Below are 23,681 nucleotides of genomic sequence, written 5' to 3'. Positions count from 1 at the left end.
CCTGAACAAGGCGCGCGCGCTGGCAGGAATGCAGGAAGTCTCTGCACAGGGAGCCCTCCCCAAACCGGTCCTGCACCAATGAATATGCATGACATCAATTTACATAGAATGGGTCCCCGACGTATGCAAATTAATCGCAGGCATAGTTTTTTACTTTTTTTTTTTTAATATTTACTCTTGATTAAGTTTTTTCATAATAATATACAAAGTATTAACTTTGTTAGTGAAAAATGGTGGATTACATCAAGAGAAATATTTCATTAAAAAATTATTTTCACGGTACATTTTCAAGTAATTTACACCCATTAGACCTCAAATATTAGAGGGGGGGTGGTGTATCTGCAGAACCAGGGGAGAACACAAAATAAGGGAGAACAAATCGCAGGCAGATTTTGTGTAGGTGCTGGCTGTGGGGTCATCAGGACAGGACTGAGAAGCCTTTGCTTGCTGCTTACATCCAGCTCTCCTCAGGCTATCATCGTGCATAGCCTCTTTTCATACTCCAGGGGTGGCCAACTCAGGTCCTCAGCTGAGACAAACAGACCTGGTTTTCTGAATATGCCTGTGAATATGCATGAGATACATTTGCGCCCGCTGCCTCCCCTGTATGCAGATATATTTCATGCATAATCATTATGGGTATCCTGAAAACCAGGCCTGTTTGTGGCTCTTAAGGACCAGAATTGGCCACCCTGGCCATACTCCTCATCTAATTCTCAGCCCTGCATGTAAAATTATCTGAATGTGCATTTAAAGGCCCAGTCTTACAGACACACAGGTAGCAGCAGCAGCCTCTGCTGCATTCAGTCTCATGAAAGACCACACGCCTGCGCCCCCTGCTGGCATCGGAGTCTAATTCTCAGCCCTGGGGAAAGGCGACCCCCTCCGGGAGAGCTGCTAGGGCGATGCCTGTAACCTGAACATGCCAAGGTCTCTCATCCCTGCAGCTCAAGCGAAGGAGGTGATTGCTGCAGCTGTGCATCTGGCCCCGTCCAGCTCATCAATTAAGCCTTATTAGCATGGGGGGGTGGATGGGCTGCTGATTGCATAAAAGTGAAACCCCAGGGAAGTGTCACTGCTTCGTTTTTACCTTGTCCAGGACAGAGAGTGCAGCACTAGCATGGAAGGTTTTACCGCGTCCCCCTATAGTCTGTATCCAAGCTATGGGGGGCCTAATCAGAGGCATTACTACCCCAAGCCCAGGCAGCAGCAGCAGCAGCAGCAGAGCTGGAGGCAAAGCAAAGGGGGCCCCTACGACTCCTGCACGGAGCCTGCCGACTACCTGGACCAGTACAAGCGCGCCCAGCTGAAGGCCATCCTGTCCCAGGTGAACCCCAACCTGACGCCACGGCTGCAGAAGGCCAACACCAGGGAGGTGGGGGTGCAGGTGAATCCCCGCGTGGACGTCAGCGTCCAGTGCTCCCTGGGAGCCCGCACCCTGAGCTGGCCCTCCCCGAGGGACGCCTGCCCCCAGCCGGTCAGTGCCCCCGGCTCTCCCGGCAAGCCTAGGCCGGCGGCTGCCGCGCTGGGCTCCCCGGGGGCAGGCGCTGGCGTCCGCTTCACCAGCCCCATTGCGGCCTTCTCGCCCATGTCGGACCGGCAGATCCTCTCCCTCCCCCCGGGGAGGAAGCGGGGGCCGCTGGTGGTTGTACCTCCCCAAGGGAAGGGGGCGCAGGAGCAAGCGAGTGCCCCGGAGAAGGGGCCCGAAGCGAGGGGCAAGGCCGGCGTGGCCCCGGCTGCGGAGAAGCTGGAGGAGGCCCCGGAGCACCAAGAACAGGCGGCAGCCCCGCAGGAAGGGGCCAAGTCGTCCAAGAGATCCACCTTCCAGGTGAGAGCAAGCGATTGTGCATTTAATTATTAAAAAAACCCTCCCTGGATATGACTTAAATAACTTTTCCTGTCTCTAGCTCAATGGTTCCCGTCAGGGCTTGTTCTTGAAGGTTTGTTTTTTTGCCCTGTGTCTTGTCTGTTTCCTTCCTGATGTTAGTGAAATCTGGAATTGTACAAGAGAGAAGCCTCGGGTGAGAGCTGGAGCAGAGCCTGCCGGCTGTGTAGAAAGACCAGGGGGCACTCCATGAAGTCAGCATGGGGCACATTTAAAACTAATCAGAGAAAGTTCTTTTTTACTCAACGCACAATTAAACTCTGGAATTTGTTGCCAGAGGATGTGGTTCGTGCAGTTAGTATAGCTGTGTTTAAAAAAGGATTGGATAAGTTCTTGGAGGAGAAGTCCATTACCTGCTATTAAGTTCACTTAGAGAATAGCCACTGCCATTAGCAATGGTTACATGGAATAGACTTAGTTTTTGGGTAATTGCCAGGTTCTTGTGGCCTGGATTGGCCACTGTTGGAAGCAGGATGCTGGGCTTGATGGACCCTTGGTCTGACCCAGTATGGCATTTTCTTATGTTCTTATGTTCTTATTACAAAATTGATAGGATGTGGCCTGTCTTCCTCTTACCACAGGCTGTGCTGCCCCAGGGACTCTGGCAGCTCCTGAGTTCTTAATGGCCAAGTGTGAACTGAACTGGTCTGTTAATGGTACTGTGCATGGTCTCCAGTGTATGCCCCTGGGACACGTAGCACCTTGCTGGCAGGGTCCCTGGCACCGAGGGAGGCGTCCCCAGAGCTGCTTATCAGCTTCTCTCTCTATCGCCCCTGAGTAAAAGCGCCCTGCGTGTGCCCCTGCTGTGAGTGCTGGGAATAGAGCTGAAGTCTGGGAGCCCAGATGTGATCTCTACCTGAGCAGGTGATGTTCAGGAGCATGGCTGCAGTTGCAGGGGGCGTGTCTCTTCTTTGATGCTCTGCTTATCAGGACAGTATGGCCAAGCAGCCCAAAGATCTGGCTGCTAACCTGTGACCGCAGGTCTGCTCCATAGACAGAATGGAGCCTTGCAGAGGAGCATTAGGTGAGAGGCAGGGACCCAGCATACTATAGACATCGCCTCTATGGCAGGCTGCAGTCAGCTCTGGCAGCATGCTTATCCATCGGGTAAGTCCATGCAGCACTAGAGCGCTCTCCTGGGGTACGGGACTTCCCTTCTGCTACTTGTGCAGTGCTAACTCTCAGTCTGAGGCCCCTTCTGGATGTACAGAGTGAATATGCTGGAAGGATATCTGCAAACTCCGGCTGCAGTATGGAAACTGCACTTAAATTGCTAAAAATATCTGGAAAGACAGGCTAGGGGTGCTGAGAACTGGCTTTGAGGCTAAAGGCAGAGCCAAGCAGGGTGAGCTCTCTTCCTCTAGGCTTTCAGGGACAAGTGTATTGCCTTACAGGCAGTTTTTGTTCCATGTAAACCGGTTTGATTTGTATCTAATGCAAGAAGATCGGTATATAAAAACTAAAAATAAATAAAGTGGGGAAAATGCTGGCTTTCAAACAGCATAAAAGCTGTGCGGGGTGAAGTGCATGCAGCAGGAGCAGCCAGGGCCGGGCCTGGAGAACATTCTCCCTTCCTCATAGGGATTGCAAGGCTCTGGCTCTCTCTGCCAGCCTGGGAGCATCCTCTCCTCTTAGGAGCCCAGGCGTTTCCTGAGCGGGTGAGGGCTTTAAATGAGAATATCCTAAGGGGAAGCGGCATCGGAGAGCCCTGCTCAGACTGGTCCCCTGTCTCTCTCTTGCAGTTCCTGGAGCAGAAATACGGCTACTTCCACTGTAAAGATTGTAAAAGCAGGTGGGAGAGCGCCTACGTGTGGTGCATTTCTGGGACAAGCAAGGTAAGCTCGCGCCCTACTCTTTATCTCGCTTTCAGTAATCACAACTTCACTTGGGAAGTTTTTGGAGGGATTTGGGGCATGGACACTCGTGTTGTAGCACAGCTGTGTGACTGCTTTCACCATTTGTCTTTGTTTGTGACCGTTAGATTAATTGTTGACCAGCTAGTCATTCAGGGGGATATCGTGGTTGGAAAGGAGATACTGTAGTCGGGTGTAGAAAGAAGTAAAGCCACCTTTCCAGGCTTCTAGGGAGCTGCCACCTTGCTCTCGAGTTCTGAAGATTGCGTCTACAGAAGGACATGGACGAGATGGTGGGAGAGCTACCAAAATGGCCTATGGCCTGCACTGCGAGACGATGCACACATTCAGATATCTAGCAGGCTTTATCTTCCATAGAAGGAAAAGCTCCGGGACAAGTGGTGGTCGCATGAAGCTGCAGTGAGGGAGAGTGGAAAGGGACACGAGAACACAGCACGGAGGGTGGTGGCAGCGAGAATGCACGCGTGTGATAGACACAAGCTCCGGGACAAGTGGTGGTCACGTGAAGCTGCAGTGAGGGAGAGTGGAAAGGAACATGAGAACACAGCACGGAGGGTGGTGGCAGCGTGAATTCACCTGAGGTGGGGGGGGGGGGGAAGGCTACAGACTGGCTGGGCCTAATGGTCCTCTGCTGCCGTCATTGATGCGAGTCTAGCCTTCCTCTTCTTCTCTAAGGTGTCCCCCTCACTTCTATCCTGGGCTTCTCGACAGGACCAAAGGGCAAATGAAGGTAAATCCTAAAATGTCAGTCAAGCTCACCACTTTCTCTGCTCCTCTTGGGTGTGAGTGCTGCTTGCAGTTGGTATTGACTCGTCCTATTGTAAGATTCCCTCTAAGTCTGACTCTTAGAAACCTGTCTGACGCCTTTAAGCACCTCAAATGTGTGACTCTAAGTCGTACAAGTCCTCTGCCTGCTCCGATTCAGGTCTTTCTCAATGGTCCTGTTCTTGGAGCGCTTATTTTCCCATTGATTCAGAAATGGGAGGTAATTGCCTGTGGTATTGGACTTGGTGGTGACTTTTTTGTTTTTATCATATCCTGCATTTTATGTTGAAGGATTGCACAAGAAAGTGCAGCCTTGATCACTCATCCCAGTCTCAAAATGGGCCAAGCCTAGTATCCAGGAGCCTCTTACAGCCTGATTCACTCAAGCTTTTCTGCCCTGCCCATGGCAGGGGGAGTTTAGTGAATCAGCCCTCTAATGCTGGGGCAGTTGTACATGACTTGCCTTTCTCCTCTGCTCCCCTCTTTAGGGACCGATGCAGTAATGTGAGGGTTAAGTGTGTGCTGAACCTCAGAGCAGCTTCTTAATTCACAGGGTTAAATTGTAACTCCCAATGCAGTAAGCTAATGCACTGGGACTTAACTCAGGTTTGTGCATGCAATTAACATGCCTACAACATTTAAAACTCAGGAGCAGGGGAGTCTGCATGATTTATGTGCACAGCTTTGTGCATATTGATGCTTAGAAAACATGCTTTGTGTGCATAAATCCAGAGAACAGGTTCTGGGGCTAGAGCACTAGTTTCTGCCATTTTTAAAGACAAATGGTCCAAACTGCTTGCTGCATCCGTGGGTAACACTTGTGTGCATGTGCACAGAACTGCAGGTAAAACTGCACCCCACTTAGCTCCTTATTGCACAGATTTCATTGAGGTGACTTGGCAGCTTCGTGTATCTAAAGGGCTTGTTGGCAATTTACTGAGGAATGGTTCTCTTCTAGCCTGTTAGGATGCTTAATACCATAAGTTCAGGGTCTCTAACTTTAATAGTACTAAACAGATTGCCACACATTTGCCACCTGTGCTGGTGCTGGCACTACCCCCATCCTTCTGTGGTACACGGGGCACCATACCTTAAGCATTCAATGGATGCCCTGCATGCTGCTGGAAATAGGGGGTAGTGCCATCGTCATGGAGCTGTCTAACAAGAGGATACAGGCCTGTGATAGAAGATGACCCTTAACACAGCGTTTTATGTTGCTCTTTTTAGGTTTACTTTAAACAGCTCTGTCGCAGATGCCAGAAGATGTACAATCCTTACCGTGTGGAAGCAATCCAGTGCCAGGTAAGCATAGTGCTCTCCAGCTATGTAAGCTCCTTGTAGGCAGGACCACCCATGTCACTGAACTTACAGGCTGGACATCTACCCTGGACTCCATATGTGGCCACATGCAGAGCTGCCAATTAATCTTTGGTGCATACTGAGCCAGTCTGCTTTCCATAATTTATACTTGCACAACTTGCTAGTGTGCTTAGAGATGCATTGCTAGCTCTCTTCAAGCCACTACATAGCAGTGCCTCCTGCATTTATATAAAACACACATGGCAGTATTTTAGCTCGTACATATCTGCCATGTATGATCAGACTGGGTACCAGTGCACTGACTAGCAGTGCCTCCTGCATTATATAACACACACTGCAGTATTTTAGCTCGTACATATCTGCCATGTATGATCAGACTGGGTACCAGTGCACTGACTAGCAGTGCCTCCTGCATTTATATAAAACACACATGGCAGTATTTTAGCTCGTACATATCTGCCATGTATGATCAGACTGGGTACCAGTGCACTGACTAGCAGTGCCTCCTGCATTATATAACACACACTGCAGTATTTTAGCTTGTACATATAGAAACATAGAAATGACGGCAGAAGAAGACCAAATGGCCCAGCAAGCTATGCACTTTATCCATTTTTTCCCCTCTTTTTTTCTCTCCCACCTATTACTATTGGCTTCCAGTATCCTCCAGCCCTAATTCCCCTCCACCCCACCACCAATTTAGAGAGCAGCGCCGTATCTGCATCCAAGTGAACATCCAGCTCAATTAGGGGTAGCAACTGCTGTAACAAGCAGGCCACACCCCTGCCCCATACTCTTACCCACCCCTGTTTTTATTTTGTTTTTTGTTTTTTTTTTAATTTGGAGATAGCAGCCCTCCATCCTTCCGCTCCGTGAAGGTGGAACACCAACCACTGGCCACTGGCATCCCGCTCCGTGAATGCCGCTGTGGCTACTGCCGCTCCGTGCAGTGTTTTGCTGCCTCCTCTTTATTCACGCCCTCTAGACATGATGGATCCCCAGTGTTTATCCCACGCCCCTTTGAAGTCATTCACAGTTTTAGACTTTACCACTTCCTCCAGAAGGGCATTCCAGGCATCCACCACCCTTTCCGTGAAGAAATACTTCCTGACATTGGTTCTTAGTCTTCCTCCCTGGAGCCTCAGCTCATGACCTCTGGTTCTGCTGATTTTTTTCTGACTGAAAAGGTTTGTCGTCTTTGGATCATTAAAACCTTTCAAGTATCTGAAAGTCTGTATCATATCACCCCTGCTCCTCCTTTCCTCCAGGGAGTACATATTTAGATTGTTCAATCTCTCCTCGTATGACATCCGATGAAGACCCTCCACCTTCCTGGTTGCCCTTCTCTGTACCGCCTCCATCTTGTCCTTGTCTCTTTGTAGATACGGTCTCCAGAACTGAACACAGTACTCCAGGTGAGGCCTCACCAAGGACCTGTACAAGGGGATAATCACTTCCCTTTTCTTACTCGATATTCCTCTCTATGCAGCCCAGCATTCTTCTGGCTTTTGCTATCGCCTTGTTGCATTGTTTCGCAGACTTCATATTGTTAGACACTATCACCCCAAGGTCTCTCTTCTGCTCCATGCACATCAGTCCTTCTCCCCCTATCGAATACAGTTCATTTGGATTTCCACTCCCCATATGCATTACTTTGCACTTCTTGGCATTGAATCTCAGCTGCCATATCTTCGACCACTCTTCTAGCTTCCTTAGATCCCGTCTCATTCTCTCCACTCCTTCCGGCGTGTCCACTCTGTTGCAGATCTTAGTGTCATCCGCAAAAAGACAAACCTTACTTTCTATCCCGTCCGCAATGTCGCTCACAAAGATATTGAACAGGACCGGTCCCAACACCGATCCTTGCGGTACACCACTTAAAACCGCTCTCTCTTCAGAGAGAGCTCCATTTACCATCACACATTGTCTTCTGTCCATCAACCAGTTTGCAATCCAGGTCACCACCTCTGCACTCACTCCTAAGCTTCTCGTTTTATTCACCAGTCTCCTGTGCGGGACCGTATCAAAAGCTTTGCTGAAATCCAAGTAGATGACATCGAGCGCTCTTCCTTGATCCAATTCCTTGGTTACCCAGTCAAAAAAAGTCAATCAGATTTGTCTGACAGGATCTTCCCCTGGTGAATCCATGCTGCCTCTGGTCCAGCAATTCTCCAGACTGTAGATAGTTCACTATTCTCTCTTTCAGCAGCTTCTCCATTAATTTTCCCACCACCGAGGTGAGGCTAACCAGCCTGTAGTTTTCAGCCTCCTCTCTGTTCCCACTCTTGTGAAGCGGAACCACCACCGCTCTTCTCCAATCACTCTGCACCACTCCCGTTTCTAGGGATCTATTGAACAGGTTACACAGCGGACCCGCCAGCACATCTCTGAGCTCCCTCAGTATCCTGGGATGAACCTCATCCGGTCTGCCAGACTGGGTACCAGTGCACTGACTAGCAGTGCCTCCTGCATTATATAAAACACACACGGCAGTATTTTAGCTCGTACATATCTGCCATGTGTGCACTATCATTCCACTTCTGTTGGTGTGGGAAACAGATGAGACCCCCAGAAGATGGACTGGGGATCAGGGTTCAGATCCGGTTTCTCCACTCTGGCCTGGTGAGTCACTTCACCTGCTGCCTCAGGTCCCTGGGCAGGGCCATGTTTATCTAGCAGATCGCCTGGGTTTAGGGTGCTATAAATAGTCTCTTAAATCACTGCAGTACTTGGCCTGAAAGGGTAGGGAGTTAACAGGTGTTAAGATCCTTTTGTCTAGAGAGATACTGCTCACTTGTTATGGAGAACTAGATGTGTAAAGCTTTTTTCCTTCCCCCCAGACTTGCTCAAAGACGCGCTGTACCTGCCCGCAGAAGAAAAGGCACATTGACTTGAAGAGACCCCATCGCCAGGAGCTGTGTGGCCGCTGCAAGGACAAGAAGCTCTCCTGCGACAATACGTACAGCTTTAAATACATCATGTGACGAGCGACCCAGTCACCATACTGACATGCACGGTTCTGGGGGAGGGGGAGGGGTCTTCAGGCTTCTGAGATTGGATTTTGGCTTTTGACCTGGCATTGAACATGGATTAAAGAATTTTTGTATTGCTTTTTTTGTAAAACTGTAGCATACTTGTGCACTTTGTATATAAACTAAAACTTTGAGACTACCGGAGGTTGCTGCCTAGTTATTGACGCTTGCAAGGTTGGCTAGAAGTCACTAACTTTCCTGTAAGTGAACTGGTAGAGGTCGCCTAAGATGGGGAACTCATAAGACCAGTATCTCCTCCTCCACAGGTGAAATTCCTGGTCTCATGCTGTACACTGGGCAGTTAGGATCTGTCACTGCTCTACAACGTCGTCCTCTTGGGTAGAGACCAAAGGTGCATAGGAGATGGATCCATGATATTCCCCACCCCGAAGGAAACCTTACTTGCACTCAGGCACAGCTTGGCTCTCTGCGTTTCACCCAGGAACTGACGCTCGAATCTCTGGATCAGTTTCATGCAGCACCAACACAAGGGAAATAGCCATTAGATACGATGCTTTTCTGTGCACTGCAGCCATAGCTCACTGGCCCCATGGTGGTCCCACTGCTGGCTTCTCCACTTTCCAGAGGTGGTAGCCCTGCTGCAGGGACGGTGGCCATGTGCTGTGATGGGGGAGCACTGGTGCCAGATGAGAAACTATCAGCAAGCAGGATTAATGGAGAAAGAAGGGCATGCAAGATAAAAACCAGAACTCTCACCTAAGCAAAGATCTCTGCTGAGAACTCTTGGCCAGAGATGGAAAGGGTTTTTTGGCAGTTATTAGAATATGTAACTTTACAATCATTTTACATTATCTGTAAAGTGCCCTGTTCTGTAGCTTCAATAAGATTTGATACACTTACAGGCTGCTACAGTACAGTGCACACTGCTAATTCACCATTGGACGCGTGTTTTCCCTTACCCCTTATTCAGTAAGGGGCAGAAAACACGCATCCAACCCACCGAACCTAATAGTGTCCTCAATATGCAAATGCATCTTGATGGCCCTATTAGGTATTCCCGCGCGATTCAGAAAACAAAATGTGCAGCCAAGCTGCACATTTTGCTTTCAGAAATTAGCACCGACCCAAAGGTAGGCATTAATTTCTTCGGGCACCGGGAACGTGCACACAAGCAGTAAAAACTTCTTGTAGCTAATCACAAAGCTGTTATAACATCCAGCAGTACTCGTGCTGATTGCCTACTGGACAGCCCCTACTACCTAAATATGCATCTAGCCTTCCAAAGACTGCTACCCAAACCTGTCCTTGGGACTCCACACACAGTCAGGGTTTCAGGATATCCATACAGAATATGCATGAGGCATCTGTATCTCCTGGAGACTTGGTATATGCAATCTTACACATTCATTGCAGATATCCTTGACTCTAACAGTGTGGATTTATAATGCCTTTAAAGCAGTGGGGCTATGCTAAACAGATGGTGTTGCAGGCTCCATCTGCATCTTGCTATCTCCTGTCATGCAGCCTCACTGCCTAGCACAGGGCTGGAGAACCACAAATGGGCCAGGGTTTCAGGTTATCCAAAAATATATGCATGATACTTGCAAGCAGTACTTGCCTTGTATATGACGCTATCATACATATTCTGAAAACCTGGCCTGTTTGAGTCATCCCTGCTGTAGCAAATCGCTGTTCTGCTACTGCAACAGGTGCAGCTTTTGTTACCTTAAAATATTCTCATTCACCCATTGCTTGGATTTGGGGAAGACTAGGCAAACAAGTTGAGTTCGAGGGCAATAGGGGGAAGTTTTTTTTTAAATAAGAGGCTTGACAGCAGGAATGATTCCTGCATTGTGCAAAGAAACTTTCACCTTTTGAGTCATCAGCAGAAATCCAGGTCAGGCAAGCAGAAACATAAAAAGGGGGTCTGGGCCCAGCTGTAGGAGCTGCACTAGCAGCATTCACTGCAATGCCCCTGCTATTGTGCTGAACACCTTGATGCAGATGTAGGGATTGCCTGCTGGAAGCTGAAGTGAGTAGCGATGCTCAATGACTTCTGAAAACCTTTTTCAACAAGCGCACCATCCGCTCTCGGAGATCCTAGACAAAACCTGACTCCAAGAACAAGGAAGTGAAAAAGCTGCAAGCGTTTCCAAGTGCTGGTCAACAGTGCCCTAAACACACGGCCTCAGTTCCTAGTCATTTCTCCGGTAAAGCGTGCTGCTCCTCCCATTCCCAGACTATTTATTTAAAATATTTATAGACCATCTATGCAACATGTTCCAGGTGGGTTTCAATTCTTAAAACAGTCATAAAATCGCACATACACTAAACTACTCCCAGTCACAGATAAATTAAAACAATTCTGTGACTCACCTAGGGCTGCTTCTGTCTGTAAGAGCAGAGTAAGTGGATGCTAGGGCCTTTAGTAACAGCAAATAAGTGTAGAAAACCACCCAATGCTCCCTCCAGTCTGCCCTGCAAGATTTTTTTTTGATTGGAGTAGTAACTGCTGCTCTGTGCAGGTCATCCTTCCATACTTTAAGAGTAGTAACTGCTACGCGCTGAAGATCCCTCCCATAATTGCAGCTCTGTTCTATCCTTTAATTTCTAGGGATCCTGTGTGTTTATCCCATGCCCTTTTGAATTCATGACCATTCTTGTCTTCACCACCTCTTCCGTGAGGACGTTCCATGAAGAAATATTTCCTGATATTGTTCCTGAGTCTAACCCCCTTGCAGCTTCATCTTCTGTCCTCTTGTTCTAACCCCTTGCAGCTTCATCTTCTGTCCTCTTGTTCTAACCGCTTGCAGCTTCATCTTATGTCCTCTTGTTCTACAGCAGTGGTTTCCAATCCTGTCCTGGAGGACCCCCAACCAGTTGGGTTTTCAGGATATCCACAATTAATTATTCAGAGTAGTTAAATCACAAGTGGAAGGTGATAAACTGCAGGAGGACCTTGCAAGACTGGAAGATTGGGCATCCAAATGGCAGATGAAATTTAATGTGGACAAGTGCAAGGTGTTGCATATAGGGAAAAATAACCCTTGCTGTAGTTACACGATGTTAGGCTCCATATTAGGAGCTACCACCCAGGAAAGAGATGTAGGCATCATAGTGGATAATACTTTAAAATCGTCGGCTCAGTGTGCTGCAGCAGTCAAAAAAGCAAACAGAATGTTAGGAATTATTAGTAAGGGAATGGTTAATAGAACGGAAAATGTCATAATGCCTCTGTATCGCTGCATGGTGAGACCACACCTTGAATATTGTGTACAATTCTGGTCGCCACATCTCAAAAAAGATATAGTTGCGATGGAGAAAGTACTGAGAAGGGCAACTACAATGATAAAGGGGATGAAACAGCTCCCCTATGAGGAAAGACTGAAGAGGTTAGGGCTGTTCAGCTTGGAGAAGAGACGACTGAGGGGGGATATTATAGAGGTGTTTAAGATCACGAGAGGTCTAGAATGGGTAAATGTGAAATGGTTATTTACCCTTTTGGATAATAGAAGGACTAGGGGACACTCCATGAAGTTAGCAAGTAGCACATTTAAAACTAATCGGAGAAAATCTTTTCACTCAATGCACAATTAAGTTCTGGAATTCGTTACCAGAGGATGCAGTTAAGGCAGCTGGTGTAGCTGGGTTTAAAAAAGGTTTGGATAAGTTCCTAGAGTAGAAGTCTGTAAACTGCTATTAAATCAAAAGGGAATAGCCACTGCTTGTTGCTGGCATTAGTAGCATGGGATAGACAATGTTTGGGTACTTGCCAGGTACTTGTGACTTGGATTGGCCACTGTTGGAGACAGGATGCTGGGCTTCATGGACCCTTGGTCTGATCCAGTATGGCATATCTTATGTTCTTAATATGCATGAGATATATTTGCATGCACTGCCTCCAGAGCATGCAGATTTTATCTCATGCATATTCATTGTGGATATCCTGAAAACCTGATTGGATGGGGGTCCTTCATGACAGATTTGGGAACCTCTGTTCTACAGCTTTCTTTCCACTGGAAAAGGCTTCTGAAAACCCTTAATTCCCATGCGTCACCCTTTACTGTTCGACGTTGCTAGTGTTTAAGCTGTTCATCTTCCAGTTCCTAGTTCCCTGTAAAGCCTGTTTGCTGCATTTTGTTCTATGTAAACCGATGTAATGTTCCCAACGAATGTCGGTCTATAAAAAACGTTCAAATAAATAAAATCCTTAAGGTATTTAAAAGTCTGCACCATATCTCCCCTCTCCTCCAGGGGATACAAATCTAGGTCCTTCAGTCTCATCTCTTTAAGTCTTTTGCTGCAGACCCCACACCATTTTGGTCACTTTTCTCTGGACCGCTTCCATCCTGTCCCTCTCCTTTTTGAGATACGGCGTCCAGAACTGAACACAGTACTCCAGGTAAGGGCTCATCAGTGACCTGTACAAGGGGTTATCACCTCCTTTTTCCAGCTGGTTATGCCTCTCTCTATGCAGCTCAGCATCGCTCTGGCTCAGCCACCACCTTGTCACATTGCTTCGCCACCTTCAGATCATCACATACCATCACCCTCTTTCCTGGTTCATACACATCAATCTTTCACCCCCTATCACACAGAAATGTTTGTTCTAAAGAAAACACAGCTGCAACAGGTAACTTGAGACTTTATTAGGGAAAGGCAAAGGGATAGGGACAAGGAACAGAACAAAGCACGAGGAAATAGTTTGTTGTGGGGGGCGACAGGTCCATACAACTGTACAATCACCCAGCCACCCCAAAGTTCTAGTGAGGTGCATAATCTTTTATACCTTTCATACTGACCAATCAGAGTACATTCCAAGTGTTATTCTTAGATAAGTGCAGTGCATTTCATTTGAGAATGATTTAGACCAATCAGCTAATGGGTCTGGGGTGTTGGCTGGCTGCATTCCAGCACGGAGGCAGAGTCCTCTGCATTCTGCATCTAACACTGGTATACAGGAATACAGCACTAAGAGGTGTCGGAAAGACAGTGCATACCTACATCGCTCCTTTGGCTTTTTGCATCCCCAATGCATGACTGCATTTCTTGGCATTGAGTCCCAGCTGCCGAACCTTCAAACACTCCTCGCGCTTTCTCACATCACTTTTCACATTCTCTCAGCTCCTTCTACTCTGTTGCAGAACTTCGTGTCATCCACAAAAAGACAAACTTTTCCTTTTAAACCTTCTGCTATGTCACAAAGATATTGAACAGAACTGATCCTTGAGACGCTCCACTTATCACTCTTCTCTTCTTAGAGTGGGTTCTATTCACTACCACTTGCTGTCTATCCGTCAACCAATTTGTAACCAATTTGGGACCCACCCCCAGGCTTCTCATTTTGTTCATGAGTCTCCTTTGTGGGACAGTATCAGAAGTTTTGCTGAAATCCAGATAAATCACATTAAGTGCTTGTCTTTGATCTAATTCTCTAGTCACCCAATCAAAAAATCCACTGCTGTTCTCTTAAATTTAAAGAATGTTTAGGGTTTTTTTTAAATTTCAGCCTTATGGGTTGAATATTGCAATTGAGTGGTATTCCTTAACATAATGGACAGTGATTGTGATTCCCTGGAATAGCTTTTTTCCTAACATCAGACTCTGACATCCTACCCCTTTTAAAAGTCACGGGGGTTCCCGTTCAGTTCCAGTTTTCGTTGCCAGAAACGAACGCCATTTACCATTCAACATGCCGGCATATTAAAGTAAGTCTTTGCTCCTCCGTTTTTATTTCATACCGATGCAGTAATTATAATTGAAATTTCTGTTTTATAGACGCACTCTTGAAGAAACAAGTGTCCGAAACACGGTCCCGTGTTGGGCACTCGGTGGCGATAATTGAAGTGGGCATTTGGCGTGATATCGCACAGATTATAGACCCCCACGGGCCCTCTAACCCCGGATCGGGGAGACCTGACTCCAGACCCCCTCCATCCTCCTGGACATCTTCTGGCTCCTGCCCCGAAGGAGAAAGCAGTGGAGGGGGCCCATTGCGGTCGGGGTTTCCTGCACGAAGGAGGCACCGAAGAACACCCCCCCTTTTAACCCTTCTGCACCCCCCAAGGCACGGGCAGCCTTCCTGGACCTTGGAGTCTTGAGGGAAGATCCCTCCCCTCCCGATGCACAACCAGCGCAGAGGGAGCGCATATTCAAGCGAGCAGACGACAGCCCACAGGCCCTGCAAGCCTCCGTTCGCGGCTTATCCGCCATGAGGCCCACGCTAAAGTCGGACCTGGTGCACCACTGCGAAGAGGCGTCGCCCACGTGACCACTACCGGCAAGACGAGCGATTGCGCCAAAAGGCCGGCATGCGGGAAAGTCAATAGCAGGCCCGAAACGCCGCGGATCACAGTACAAGTTTCTCTGCCAGAGAAAAACTAAAGAACACAGCCTCTCACTCCCTCCTGCCCCTGCAAGTCGCTGGGAATCCCGCCAGGCTGACTGCCTCGGCACTGCTCCACGATCCGAGTTTCCTGGCCTCTTTGCTCTCACGACTACTCCTCTGTTTTTTTTTTAAACTTAAATCAACACACAGAAAAATCAAGAAAAACACAAAGGGTACTTCCCTGGATGGAGCAGCGGTACACAGGAGAGGTCTTCAGGGTACCCAGAGGGAGCCAGTCCCCTGGCTATCTAGGTCCCTGGAACAGCGGGCCACAGCAGCCAGGGGTATCCAACCCCTCAGTCGCCCGGCTCAACCCGAGGGATGGCCCAGAGAACGGAACTTAGCACCTCAGGGAGCAGAAGTCCACTCTAAATTTTCCAAGTCTCCACTCTCAGTCAGGACTGCAGGTTTGCACCTCTACCATCTGCTGGAGACAGAGAAATACTGAGGTGATTACCGGTGGCACTCTCAGTTATGTAGCAGTGCCTCCATCTGCTGGTAGGGATGCATAAACTCCTGGTCTGGACTGATCTGGGTATGTACAGGAATGTCTGTTTCTCATATCCTTTAAAAACTTCATCAACAATACAACAAACGAATGCTTCTGTAAGCTTCACATTCTGAAAAGGCTCAGACCACTCCTGCACATTCACGATTTCCGAACGGTTCTCCAAGCCACACTATTCTCAAAAATAGACTACTGTAGCTCTCTACTCCTCGGCCTCCCTGCAACTTCCACTAAACCTTTGCAGATGCCCCAGAACGCCGCCGCAAGGATACTAACCAACTCTAGTCGAAGAGACCATATCACGCCCATTCTCAAGAATCTACATTGGCTTCCCATCAATTTCAGAATCCTTCACAAGTCCCTCACCATCATACACAAAACCATCCACAATCAGTCCTCACTCCAGCTAAAAATACCGCTCCACCTACACTCCTCCATGAGACCAATCAGAGCTGCCTACAAAGGGACTCTCCACGCTCCCCCCACTAAGTCTACGCTCCACCTCTCCATATGGAAACGCGCCTTCTCTACAGCCGGACCTTCTCAGTGGAACGCATTACCCCCAGAGTTATGCCAGGAACAATGCCCGCTTGAAGGAGTTCAATTTTATGGACGACCGATGAATGAGACAACTGAGACTACTGAAAATCTCTGATTAACTATGCCAGCAGTGAAACGCACAGCCATATTGAACATACTAACCTTTGGAACGCAATGGCATGCATTACGTAGTTACGTACTGACATTCAGTGGAACGCACTTCCATTTTGAAATAACAATTTGTATTGTATTAATACGATCATCGCTATAAAATGTCTAACACATCAATTAAATGACGAAACAATAGTTTGATTATAAGCTACACCTACTTGAAAACCACTGAAAACCACGCTAGAAAATGCTTGTTCAGCAATTTGTATAACACATGTGTGAAAGATAAGAAAAGTAGAATGTATAAGAGCCAGCTCCTGAAGGGGAGGGGCATGCAGTTGTACTAAGCCTTTGTCTTAGCTGCATCTTGCTGGCAATAAAAGTCTATCTTTACGAATCAGTTGTCTGGGCCTCCTTTCTGACTTTTAGAGACGTTACACGCTCACCTTTAGGAAGAAATTGAAGACATGGCTATCCATACTAGCCTTTTCTTAATCTCCTGCGACACAAATACGGACTCCTGATGCAGTTATCGTTCAAAACTTGCTGTAATAATGCTGTAATTTCTTTCCCTCACCCAATCCCTAGTTGCTTTATCTCCCTCCCTACCTCGCATAGCTCCACCTCCCTGACAGCCCTGTCCTTCCTTAAGATCCGAGTTAAGTGCAGAGTTAAGTTAGAAGTTATCTATATCTTCATACGAGGTTTTACTGTATTTATCCTGATTACCCCTTGTTATATGTTAAGAACATACTTTTACCATCACATCTTGACAGCACTAACCTCTGATTATACTTTCACACTTACTTAGGGCCTTTCTCATACATGTACATCTTCTGTCACCTCACCCTAATACATTCCATCCCCAGCCTTTTGGGACGATGATCAGATGTTAGACCCAAATCTGTGTAGTAACTGGAGCAAAGAGAACAGTGAACACAAAACTGCAACTATTTGACAATATTCCTCTCTCATAAAATTACACACTAATATAAATGGTCAGACCATAAAACTTCTTCACAAAACACTAGATCTAATGGGGCGGATTTTAAGAGCCCTGCTCGCCTAAATCCGCCCAAAACCGGGCAGATTTAGGCGAGCAGGGAAGCCTATTTTACATAGGCCTACCGGCGCGCACAGAGCCCCGGGACTCGCGTAAGTCCCGGGGTTCTCCGAGGGGGGCTTGTCGGGGGGCAGTCCCGGTCGTCGCGGCGTTTTCGGGGCGTGTCGGCAGCGTTTTGGGGGCGGGTACGGGGGCGTGGCTACGGCCCGGGGCGGTCCGGGGGCGTGGCCGCGCCCTCCGTACCCGCCCCCAGGTCGCGGCCCGGCGCGCAGGAGGCCCGCTGGCGCGTGGGGATTTACGCCTCCCTCCGGGAGGCGTAAATCCCCCAACAAAGGTAAGGGGGGGTGTAGACAGGGCCGGGCGGGTGGGTTAGGTAGAGGAAGGGAGGGGAAGGTGAGGGGAGGGCGTTAGAGGATTCCCTCCAAGGCCGCTCCGATTTCGGAGCGGCCTTGGAGGGAATGGGGGTAGGCTGCGCGGCTCGGCGCGCGCCGGCTATACAAAATCCATAGCCTTGCGCGCGCCGATCCAGGTTTTTAGCAGATACGCGCGGCTCCGCGCGTATCTACTAAAATCCAGCGTACTTTTGTTTGCGCCTGGAGCGCAAACAAAAGTAGGCTATTCGCGCTCCTTTTAAAATCCGCCCCAATATGTGTCCATCCTTATAGGTTGATTGCTGAACTATTTGACTCATCCCACTATCCCTCATCATTTCAACAAAATCCCTTGCAAAATTCAGCCCTAAATTGTCTATGTGGACATTAAAATCCCCTAATATAATCCAATTCCATAAATTAAGATGGAGAATTAAATGTTCTATCTAATCTATTAAATCTTCCCTATGAAATATAAGGAGTTGATATACTAAACAAAAAGACCAGCAACGTATCTGTAACATCATACCTTCTATATGTTTCCCCAGATTCAATGGAAAGGAAAATTGGATCTTACCTGCTAATTTTCGTTCCTGTAATACCACAGATCAGTCCAGACTCCTGGGTTTTGCCTCCCTGCCAGCAGACGGAGACAGAGAGAGTTTCACTGACACTGTACATAACCTTGTGTGCCACCTGCAGTCCCTCGGTAATGACTTGTACCCAAACCAAGATGACAGCAACAACCATAAATTTCTAAACAAACTCCCTCCCCCCTCCAATGAGTTGGAAGAAGGCGAAGTTGCCCAAAAAGAGAACGGAAAACTCGTTTCCCAAATTTAACATGAGCAATCAGCATTGAAAACCTCTAACAACTCTGCAATATATACAAAGCAACAGTACTAGCGGCAAACTCTCCCCCCAGTAAATGGGCGGGTCTCTGGATTGATCTGTGGTACTGCAGGAACGAAAATTAGCAAGTAAGAACCAATTTTCCTTTCCCTATATGTACCCAGATCAGTCCAGAATCCTGGGATGTACCTAAGCTCCCCTTAACTCGGGTGGGACGTGGAGAGTTTTGCTCATAGAACATTCTCAGTAAAGCACATGGAAGCCGGAGCCCCGACATCCAAGCGATAATGCCTAGCAAATGTGGGCAGCGACTTCCCAGTTGCTTCCAGGGTAGGATGCCATCCAGCAAATTTCATGCGGAGACACCTGATGTGACTCAGTGCAGGAAGTTGCTTGAGAATGCGTCAAGTGCGCCCCTAAACCCCTTGGCAGCAGGCACCCTTTAGAAATGTAAGTCGACACTATCGCTTCCTTCAGCCACTGCACAATTGTAGCCTTAGACGACTATTTCCCTTCTCTGGACCACTCCACAGTACAAATAGGTGATAGGATCTACAAATAGGAGATGCAATCTATGAAAATCATAGATACCTCAATAATGCATGCCTCCAATCTAAGAGCCTAAGCTTCCCCACATGAGGTGTAGTGGAATCCAAATCCATAAAAGCTGGAAGTTCTACTGTCTAACTAAGAGGGAACGCCGAGACTACCTCAGGCAGAAAAAAAGGTACCATGCATAAAGATATCCCCTTGGTACTTTCAGTGTGGTCCGTGCCCAGCCCTCGGGTTGTGTAGGGTGTGCAGTAGCACAGGACTCTTCCAGATTCTTTGTCATGTTTCCAGTGCCAAGTCTTCATCCTGTTCCAAGCTAAGAGTCTGCTCCGCATTTGGCGTGGTTCGCGACCAGCCCACAGGCTGTCTAGGGTGCACTGCGGTATAAGGCTCGATCTGAATCTGAAACCTGAACCTGAATCCTGTACCTGAGTCTTCATCTAGTTCTAAGTCTTCCTTGTCGTTGTATAATGTCCAAGTCTTCAGTGCCTTCATCTAAGTTCCAAGTGTTCAGTGCCTTCCTCCAAGTTCTTGTCTCCAGAGTCTTCTTCTGTCCTTGACCTCTGTCTTTCCTGACACACAAGCCATTGCCAAGCAGCAGGTCCAAAAGGGCTTTTGAGTGGCCGAAGGGCTACCCCAGAGACCAGAATTGTGTTGCTAGATCTCACACCAGTGCATGCAAGTTCATCGAAGTCTCCGATGTGCCAAGTTTCTGAGTGTTCCAAGTCTCCTAATGCTTCCGAGTTTCTGTCTAGCCCCCGTGCCCGGATACTCTTGCCTCCCATGGCGTGTACCTTCGTGACTCGTCCTGGGGTTGTGCCATGGTCCAAGGGCTCATGCTGTAACCGGCAATCAGGCCTCAAGCCTGCTTGCAACAACAGATGACGAAAGCAATCCTTACATGCCGGGCTCAGCAAAAACCAGCGGGAGACAACTCTCCCTGAGCTCTGAATAGCACTGGCAAGATTAGAAGGAACCCCAGGCTGTAATGCAGCAGGGTAAATCGCATATATACCAGCAGTATATATGGCAGCAGTATATGGCATAATCACATATATGGCAGCAGTGTAAATTGCAAGGCGCTTAGGCATCTTTACTACTGGCGCCATGGATATAACGTCCACTAGCAGCACGCATAGGAACATAAATTGCCATACTGGGTCAGACCAATGATCCATCAAGCCCAGCATCCTGTTTCCAACAGGGGCCAATCCAGGCTACAAGAACCTGGCAATTACCCAAACACTAAGAAGATCCCATGCTACTGATGCAATTAATAGCAGTGGCTATTCCCTAAGTCAGCTTGATTAATAGCAGTTAATGAACTTCTCCTCCAAGAACTTATCCAAACCTTTTTTAAACCCAGCTACACTAACTGCACTAACCACATCCTCTGGCAACAAATTCCAGAGTTTAATTGTGCGTTGAGTAAAAAAGAACTTTCTCTGTTTAGTTTTAAATGTGCTACATGCTAACTTCATGGCATGCCCCCTAATCCTGTTGTCTGAAAGAGTAAATAACCGATTCACACTTACCCATTCTAGATCTCTCGTGATTTTAAAGACCTCTATAATATCCCCTCCTGTCGTCTCTTCTCCAAACTGAACAGTCCTAACCTCTTAGCCTTTCCTCATAGGGGAGCTGTTCCAACAGAAGAAAATAGGATAATGCATAAACATTGGCAAGTTAAATGTAAGAAATTGATAAGACAGGCTAAGAGGGAATTTGATAAGAAGTTGGCCGTAGAAACATAAACTCACAGTAAAAACTTTAAAAAATATATCCAAAGCAGAAAGCCTGTGAAGGAGTCAGTTGGACCGTTAGATGATCGAGGGGTTAAAGGGGCAATTAGAGAAGTTAAGGCCATCGCGGAAAAATTAAATGATTTTTTTGCTTCAGTGTTTACTGAAGAGGATGTTGGGGAGATACCCGTATCGGAGAAGGTTTTCATGGGTGATGATTCAGATGGACGGAACCAAATCACAGTGAACCTAGAAGATGTGGTAGGCCTGATTGACAAACTGAAGAGTAGTAAATCACCTGGACTGGATTCTATACACCCCAGGGTTCTGAAGGAACTAAAAAATGAATTTGTAACCTATCATTAAAATCATCCATTGTACCTGAAGACTGGAGGGTGGCTAATGTAACCCCAATATTTAAAAAGGGCTCCAGGGGTGATCCAGGAAACTTCAGACCAGTTAGCCTGACTTCAGTAGCCAGACGGACAGCCAGCTTAGATGCACGGGCGTGAACTGACATCAGGCACTATTTTGTGGCAGACCTGTGCAGAAAAAAGTGTGCAAACACCACTGTGGCCTACCATGCGGCAACTCAGAAAACCACAGAGTGGGGCCTAGCCGTGACTCCCCATCCCCCCCACAGAGATGGAGGCAAATGTCAGATCGGCCCTCTGAGGCTTGGAGACCAGAATAGGAGAGAGGGTGAGAGGAATCCCTAACATCATCTCTCTCTCATCTCCTTCTTCTTTCCTTTTTTTTAACTCCTTACATGAATTCAGCCCTTCCTGTCCAAGTACAAAGTCAATCTCAGCCGCAGCCACTAGCGGTTTAGCTATTCTCTCCTGGCAGCTAAGTTCACGCCGGAAAACTGGCTACTAGACCAAGACTCTTGACTGAGGGATCATGAGATATCACCTCAGGAGAACTTGACTGAGGGAGGGACCATAAGGTATCACCTCAGGAGAAGCAGTGTCTGATTAATCTCCTTCTTTTCTCTCTTTTATTTTTTTTTTAAAAAGCAATCCCCAGTAAGGAGTTGGACGTCCAGCATCTGCTGGAGACAGAGAATACTGGTGGGCTGTCAGTGCAGGGGTGTATATATACCGTGATAAAATGTAAACCGATCAGATATGGTTATTTACCATGAAGGTCGGTATAAAAAACTGTTAAATAAATAAATAAAATAAATAAAAGACAGAAAATCAAGATGCTCTATGGTGCAACTGCACCTTGAGTACTGTGTGCAATTCTGGTCCCCCCCATCTCAAAAAAAATTTAGCAGAATTAGAAAAGGTGCAAAGGTGGGCAACAGAAAATATAAAGGGGATGTAACAGCTCCATTCTGAGGGAAGGATGGACAGATTAGTGCTCTTCTGCTTGAAAAACAAGGAAAATAAACTTGGGATGGAAGGGGAGAAATTGAACAGCACAATATTTACATTTCAGCCTATTGATACATTAGAATAGCAAGTGAAAAAATAAGACTATGAAACGGTACATAGGTAATCAAATGAATAAATATGACACAGTTGTGAATGGTAATAGTATGATAAATATTCAGCAGGAATTAGTAAGAGAGGGTTTGAGGTTGGTTGATTCGTGTTTACATTCCATTATTGCATACGAGTTAGTGCTAGTGAGAGGAGGTTTTATTCAAGGCTTGGAAATGCTTTTTTGAAAAGCCAAGTTTTTAGTCTTTTCCTAAATGTTAAAGAGCATGGCTCTTGTCTCAAATCAGGTGGGATCGAGTTCCAGAGAGCTGGACCTGCTGATGAGAAGGCTCTGAGACTCAAGGATTTATGTTGGTAGGTTTTGGCCTTTGGAATTTGGAGTGACTCTTTGTAGTGTTCCCTGATAGGCCTGGCGGAGGTGAATTTTTTAAGTGGTATTTGTAGGTCGAGTTGCGTGTGTTGGTTGATAGTTTTGTAAATGATGTTAATGGTTTTGTACATGATTCTATAGTGGATCGGAAGCCAATGGAGGTTTTTGAGAATAGGTGAAATGTGGTCAATTTTCCTGGTATTTGTAAGGACTCTGGCTGCAGAGTTCTGAACCATTTGTAAAGGTTTGGTGTAAGAAGCTGGGAGGCCTAATAGTAATGAGTTGCAATAATCTAGTTTGGAAAAGATTATTGCTTGCAAGATTGTTCTGAAGTCCTGAGTGTGAAACAGCGGTTTTATTCTTTTCAGGATATGTAATTTGTAGAAGCAATCTTTGGAGGTTTGGTTAATGAATGTTTTGAGGTTGAGACGATTGTCTAGGATGGCTCCTAAGTCTCTTACGTGGGTTGTTTGAAGGAGTGTGGGTGGTTTAGGAAGTGTGTTATTGTTTTCCGGTGATATGAGCAGGAATTCTGTTTTCGAAGCATTGAGTACAAGGTTTAGACTGTTGAGGAGAAGTTTAATTTCTAATAGGCAACTGTCCCAGTATTCCATTGTTTTTGAGATTGATTCTTTTATAGGGATTACGATCTGTACGTCGTCTGCAAAAAGGAAATGTTTCAGGCTTAATTTTGTAAGTAGTTGGCAGAGTGGTAGCAGGTAGACATTGAAAAGGGTGGGTGAAAGTGATGATCCTTGCGGCACTCCTCTATTAGAAGGGTGGTATTGGGATTCTTTATTATGAATTTTGACTCTGTATCCTCTGTTTTCTAGAAATGTTTTGAACCAGTTTAGTGTGGCACCTGTTAAACCAATGTTTGCCAGCTGTTTTAGAAG

The 23,681-nt window shown here is 47.0% G+C and overlaps 2 protein-coding genes across 3 annotated transcripts in view; one reads left to right on the top strand and one right to left on the bottom strand.

Moving 5' to 3' along the window:
* Positions 1-23,681, bottom strand: part of LOC115091758 (sodium-dependent proline transporter-like) — a 163,980-nt gene that overhangs the window by 112,296 nt on the left and 28,003 nt on the right. The gene's annotated exons all lie outside the window — the stretch shown is intronic.
* LOC115091760 (zygote arrest protein 1-like) lies at positions 1,061-9,015 on the top strand. Of its 2 annotated transcripts, XM_029601947.1 has the most exons (4): positions 1,062-1,828; positions 3,628-3,720; positions 5,752-5,826; positions 8,685-9,015. In XM_029601947.1, exons 1-4 carry the CDS (start codon positions 1,121-1,123, stop codon positions 8,826-8,828), a joined length of 1,020 nt encoding a protein of 339 aa, XP_029457807.1. In that variant the 5' UTR covers positions 1,062-1,120; the 3' UTR covers positions 8,829-9,015. The 2 variants fall into 2 exon arrangements, with proteins under 2 accessions (XP_029457808.1, XP_029457807.1); XM_029601948.1 differs by lacking the exon at positions 3,628-3,720 and having other exon boundaries at positions 1,061-1,828.

The sequence above is a fragment of the Rhinatrema bivittatum genome, chromosome 5, assembly GCF_901001135.1.
Source record: "Rhinatrema bivittatum chromosome 5, aRhiBiv1.1, whole genome shotgun sequence".
NCBI classification, from domain to species: Eukaryota; Metazoa; Chordata; class Amphibia; order Gymnophiona; family Rhinatrematidae; genus Rhinatrema; species Rhinatrema bivittatum.
This window is presented reverse-complemented; position numbering and strand designations above follow the sequence as displayed.

Excerpts from the sequence above, each read along its gene's own strand:
- LOC115091760 (XM_029601947.1), top strand. The coding sequence starts at position 1,121 with ATGGAAGGTTTTACCGCGTCCCCCTATAGTCTGTATCCAAGCTATGGG. Across the intron at positions 3,721-5,751 it reads GCATTTCTGGGACAAGCAAG|GTTTACTTTAAACAGCTCTG; the intron begins GTAAGCTCGCGC and ends TGCTCTTTTTAG. Across the intron at positions 5,827-8,684 it reads TGGAAGCAATCCAGTGCCAG|ACTTGCTCAAAGACGCGCTG; the intron begins GTAAGCATAGTG and ends CCTTCCCCCCAG.